The 6,000-nt window shown below is 40.2% G+C and overlaps 1 protein-coding gene across 1 annotated transcript in view; it reads left to right on the top strand.

Moving 5' to 3' along the window:
- The first annotated feature begins 858 nt into the window (after positions 1-858).
- Positions 859-6,000, top strand: part of NAV1 (neuron navigator 1) — a 2,383,470-nt gene continuing 2,378,328 nt past the window's right edge. The window contains exon 1 of the mRNA XM_044076515.1: positions 859-1,731. Within this exon, the coding sequence (XP_043932450.1) occupies positions 887-1,731 (845 nt within the window). The 5' untranslated portion in view covers positions 859-886. The remainder of the gene's footprint in view (positions 1,732-6,000) is intronic.

Here is a 6,000-nt window from a genome sequence, read left to right as displayed (position 1 = left end):
AAGAGCTTGTGTATACCTGTGCTTGCAAGGAGTAAGCGTGTGTGTGTCTGCTGCTTTTGTTTCTGTGTATATTAATTGTTCAGTATTTTACAGTAGAAAACAGAATCACATTTGTTCAGGTACTGTTTCCAATTTGCCTTCATAGCACTAAGTAAATCATAGCACAGGAGAGTAGCTTCTTTGCACTGTTCCAGTGTACATCTCAGTGTACAATATTGTGTTGTCATCCATACCTCCTAACTGCTCAAATTTCTACAGAATGTCCAGATGTTTGTCTCATATTTTTGTCTGTTCCTTATAAAAGTTGTGTTTTTTTGGCAAATCTTTGATAATTGAGGTCACTAATTAGTTACACATATTTGAGTTTCAGACTTCGTATCTTTTAGAAAATGCATACTAACACAAATCCTGGCATTTTAGCAACTTTGTAACTTTATATGAAAATTTGTCCCCCATTATTTTAGGATTTTTCTTGATTTCTTTTGCTAAGAGGTTGAGAAGTGTGCTGCCAGCCCTTTGCCTTTTTCCAGCAGACATGCCCTTCTAGTAACATAACATCTCAGCTGTGGTTATACCATATGTGCGCTATATGAATCACAATGTATGGACCATGTCCCATGCACAGTGCAGTGTATGTCTTTGTGTACATCCAGTACTATCCTTTTCTGCATTTCAGTAGTCCACCTCACATTCTACTGTTGCAAAATCTCTACTTGGGTTGCACCATACTGCATGTGTCCTGTAAGGAAATAGAAAGATTTGTTCCCTGTTTATACAGTTTTCTTTAGATGCTTTTAGCAAGAACATTTAAAACTATACAATCACACCTTAAATATTCTTTTTTTCTTTTTCAGACTCACTAAGCTCCAAGTCCTCGGTGCTGGTGATGAGTAGCAGTCCCGGCCTTGGTAGTGTTAGCAGACAGCAGCATGTCTCATCCATCCCAACACCAAGGAGTACATCACAAAAACTCTGCAACACAGCTGCCTCACCAAAACAACTGCCATACCAGACTCTTCCCACAGTGCACAGCAACCAAAAGATAGCAAAAGCACAGGGTAAAAAATCAATGATAGCATATACCACTGTAGAAGACGAACGCTTCAAAACTGGAAGGGACTATAAAATGGATACACAAGCTTTGGAAATATCTGAATTAAGCGAAAGAAGAATAAGTGTTCCTGAGCGACGGCTGCCTGAGTATAAGAGAAGCAGCCATGGTAACAGTGGCAGAATCGCATCTGGCAGTGCTGGTCTGATAAAGAAAGGTGGCTTGTACAGAACCAGAGATACATTTGATCACTTCAGGAAAGGAGCTTCCAGTGAAACCGAGAAAAAGGCAGAGGCAGAAAGCCATAGTTGTGTAGTAGATGATCATAAGGAGAATCCACATGCTAAGATACACAATACCTCCCATTTACAGGATGGCTGGAAAACCTCTCTCACAAATGGTATGCCATCTGGGTTCAGTGTCAACACAAAGGTACAGAGACCACAAAGCTGTCCAGTGACATGCCAGTGGACAACTGATCTGAGTTGGGGACCATCCTGTGACTTTTCTCATTTGACAAGCCCAGAAGATAGCCCAGACAGTGTCCTTTCTGACCCAGGTCTGACAGGAAACTCTGATACCTCACAGAGTAGGAAAGGGATGGAGAGCCCCATCAGATGCCCCCCTGTGATACAACAGAATCACCCTGTGACGGTAACAGTGGCACCCTTTAGGTACAGGTATGTGACTTTGTGATATTGTAAAAACCCATATGGAATGTAGGTGGCCCCAAAGCTGTAGAGCACTGTTAACAAATTGGTGCAGAGTGTATGGTTTGGTATTCTCTTTAGTCCGGTTGAAATCTTGGAGGATTCCAGCAGAATTGTATTGTAAATGTTTGTGAACTAGCAGTATGTTCATTTCCTGTATTAGTGCCTTACAAATGAGAATGTTTGAGACAAATTCTAACATTATTCAGTATATTAGTGAAGCAGATTAATGAACAACAGCATGATAAGATGTTTGTTGTGTTTCACACTGTTGCATTAATACCTCATTGGAATTTCCTGCTGTAGAAGCCCTTGGCCAGTGGGCCATTTATCCCCTCATGCAGGCCTGTTGGATGTCCTGTCCTCCACCATCAGAATGTCAGCTATAAGAATGTTCATCTGGCTTCTTTTTCTCAGTTCTTTCTTGCTATCAAAGCTCGAGTGTATGCCAGAGGTCTGAAGCCAGAGACAGAATACCTAAAGTTAAGTGACCCATTGGGGAACTTGTCATTTTCCTTTACTATTGCTCGTATTACTTTCAGTTGTCAGTGGCTAAGACTAATGTTTCCTTAGGGTGTGGGAAACAAATCCCACATCAGGACTTCCATATTCTCTGTATTGCCAGTCCTAGGACCACAATGGGCTCAACTGTCCTGAGTGTGCTTATTTTAATTTGCAAACTATTAAATGTACGAGAGAATCACTTGAAAAGTTCTTATAGAGAAAGAGAAGGAATGTCATGGACCAACACATGCTATGGCATCCACCAGTCATCCAGTCATGCTGAGTCAGAGTTTCCATGAAAAAAGGAGGAAGAGCATCTGAACATAGGGTACTGGATGACAGCCTATCGTGTTGAATAGTCCAGCCAGGTTAATGATTACTAAATGGGGAGAGAAGCATTCACAGTCACCTCTGATGGTAGAGTGTTCGGCCAAAGCCTCTGGTGAAACACTTCTGGAGTCTGACATGCTGTCAGTCCCCTTGACATTCACATGGCCTCAAGGACTTAGGGTGTTGGATATGTCCAGGATCTCTTATCAGACACTAACTTCTGACTGTCACTTCATATCTATTGATGGGGAGGCAAAAATACCCATATCAGAGATGAATCCTTAGCAGGTTGGTCACAGGTCGTGGATGCCTGCTTGCGGCCTGGGTGATAATAACCCAAGCCCAAAGCCAAAGAGAAAAATGCTGCTTCCAGCTTGCCTCAGCCTAGGCCTTATGGTTCTCAGCCACTTCAGGCATATCTGCAGGACCTATTCATCAGGTTAGCTGTGAATCTCATGGATTTTATGAGATCCAGGTAGCAAAAGCAAGAGAGATAATTCCCCTCAGAGTCTACTAATTCCTGTGACTCAGATGAAGATGAATATTGTATGAACTGGCATATGCGAATCCTATATCCTCAGAGTAATATGTCAGTTCTGAGTCAGAAAACACCTTGCATCACCCTCATCACCTGAGGATTTTAACTTTGGAGAGACCCCCCACAAGATGAGGGAGTACTTCATTTGGAATGCTCAAGATTATCCTCCATCTTAGAAGAGAGTGAGAGAATGTATTAGGCTTTATGAGCACAGATCTCTAACTATTCCTCCAGTTCTAGAGATTATGGATGATGTCATTCTAGATTCTTCAATGACATTCTAGATTCTTCAATGAAGCCCGACTCCTAATCATACATCTCAACCTCTTACAGCAAGAAATCTGGACAAAGGTCCAAAAATAGGGACACTTTTTAAATATTGCTCTTACAAACTTAGAAAGTTGCTGCAAACAAACCAGGCATCCACTAAGGCTGTAAACGTATAAAACTTTAATACACAAAGTACACAGGATAAGCGCTCCACTGAGGACTTCTGTTTCTTGCGTGTGTAACTGATGTTCTGCCCCCTGCCCAATGTTGTTGGAAGCCTGAAAGGGGAAGGAAAATTTGAAAAGAAACCAGTTTGATTGATCTCACTTTTAGCAGCAAAATTCGTAGCACCAGAGGTGTTAGAATTTACATCAGATGATGGCAATGTCAAATTATCTTGTAACTGTTTAGTAGCAGCTTGTTGAGTAGTATCTCTTATGATGTCGTTTGTCCGTTCGGACCCTCGTGGCCAGACAAAGATGTAAATTCTAACACCTTGGGTGCTACAAATTTTGCTGCTAAACGTGAGATCAATCAAACTGGTTTAGTATCTAATTCATTGTCAGCAAATACAAATAATGCCACTAATTTTGCTACTCCTGCAGCTGGTGCTCGCCCTAAAGATACCAGCAATCCTGTAGAAACTGATGTCTTTTCGAATTTTCCTGCCCTTTTCAGGCTTCCAACAACATTGGTCAGGGGGCAGAACCTCAGTTACACATGCAAGAAACAGAAGTCCTCAGTGGAGCTCGACCATGCCATGGAGGAGAGTGTATGGAAGAGAACTTTTCATTGATTTACAATCTTTCTTCACATAAGCTCACAGACTCACAAGTAAGTTTATTAAATAGAGGTCTGAGCTTTGTGCCATCGCGCTCAGTACCCTATGAAGATATTATCTTGGATGCTAAACTGTTTGTTCGTAATGTAGCATTAAAGTTGGCGTTTGATGGAGAATGCACAGTGCCTGCTCCTCTATAGCATTCTAGCTTGTTTATTCCGCAAATACCTCCAGCGCTTGAAACTTTTATTAAGACAGTTGAAAGTGAATTGTTTAAAATGGACAAATTCAAGCATAATTTCTATAATTTATCTTATGATGAATGTATGGCTCTAAATGAACTTAAAAATAGTAAAGTGCTAACATTTCATCCCGCTGATAAAGGGGGATCTATTGTAATCCTTGACACCGCACAATATAATACAGCCATGATCTGTATGCTCAATGATGTTGATACTTATGAGCATGTGACTAATAAAGATTTAAATTGGATTATAAGCCATATCCATGAGCACCTTTATGTGTTATTAATGGAACGTGTTATAGAAAAAGACATGTATGATTTTATGCTGATTGCTGATCCCTTGATACCAACTATTCTTGTCTTACCTAAGGTCCATAAGGGGATGTTCTTTACATAACCCACCTCCTCGTCGCATTGTTTCAGGCAGTGGTTGGGCCACAGAATTTATTTCCATTTTTATTGAGCGTCACTTAAAAAAACCTTTGGAAAAGCTAGTGTGGTCCTTAGGGATACGAAGCACTTTCTGGGTATGTTGGGTGATTATTCTAGAGAACATGGTATTTATTCTGAACATACTTTGTTAGTTACCATGGATATACAGACCTTATTTACTGTCATACCCCATGAAATGGGTATTACCAGTCTGAAGAGTTTTCTAACTGTAAACACTGACTATTCATCTGAATTGATTGGATGTATAGGTGTCTTAATGGACATGATTTTACAAAATAATTGTTTTTGTTTAATGATATTCTTTATAGACAAAAGATAGGGGTTGCAATGTGGACTCCTTGTGCTAACAGTTATGCCAACTTAGTGTTGGCGGAATGGGAGTGTGAGGTAGTCCTCAGTGGGCACCTCTTCTCCACACAGTTTTATTACAAGCGCTTTGTGGATGACATTTTGTTTTGTGGGAAGGTTCAGAGGCTGATTTACTTGAATATGTCGATTATTTTGAAACATCACGTAATTGTTTTAAATTTACTGTGAATTATTCCGCCATTACTATAGACTTTCTAGATGTGAACCTCAGTTACACATGCAAGAAACAGAAGTCCTCAGTGGAGCTCGACCATGCCAGTCCTCAGTGGAGCGCTTATCCTGTGTACTTTTGATGGAGTTATTAAAACCTCCCTATATAGGAAACAATGTAGGAAGAATACTTTTTTACATCACAATAGCATGCATCTCAGGCATGTTTTTAATAATATCACCAAAAGTCAATACCTTAGAATTTCTCGCTTACACACTGAGGATATAGAATGTTTTGAAGCTATAGATCTACTAAGTAATGGCTTTTTGGCTAGGGGCTATAAGCAGCAGGATTTGAATGTTACATATGGTGAGGTTGCTTTCTTGAGATCAAGCAAGGGCAAATCTTTCTTTAAATGCTCATATGAGTACAAGCCACCCCATGATAACTCAACTGGCCATAAAGTTAGACTTTCATTGACTTATGGCAATAATGGGCAGCAGGTCTGCAGCACAGTTAATACATTTTGGCCTATATTACTCTCAGACGCCAAAATAAAATCTATAGTGGGTGATAAACCTAGTTATGTATTTAAGAAC

This window comes from Protopterus annectens, chromosome 7.part0, assembly GCF_019279795.1.
Source record: "Protopterus annectens isolate FY-2018-M chromosome 7.part0, PAN1.0, whole genome shotgun sequence".
NCBI lineage: Eukaryota > Metazoa > Chordata > Ceratodontiformes > Protopteridae > Protopterus > Protopterus annectens.
Note: the sequence above shows the minus strand (reverse complement) of the source record. Positions and strands in the feature narration are given on the sequence as shown.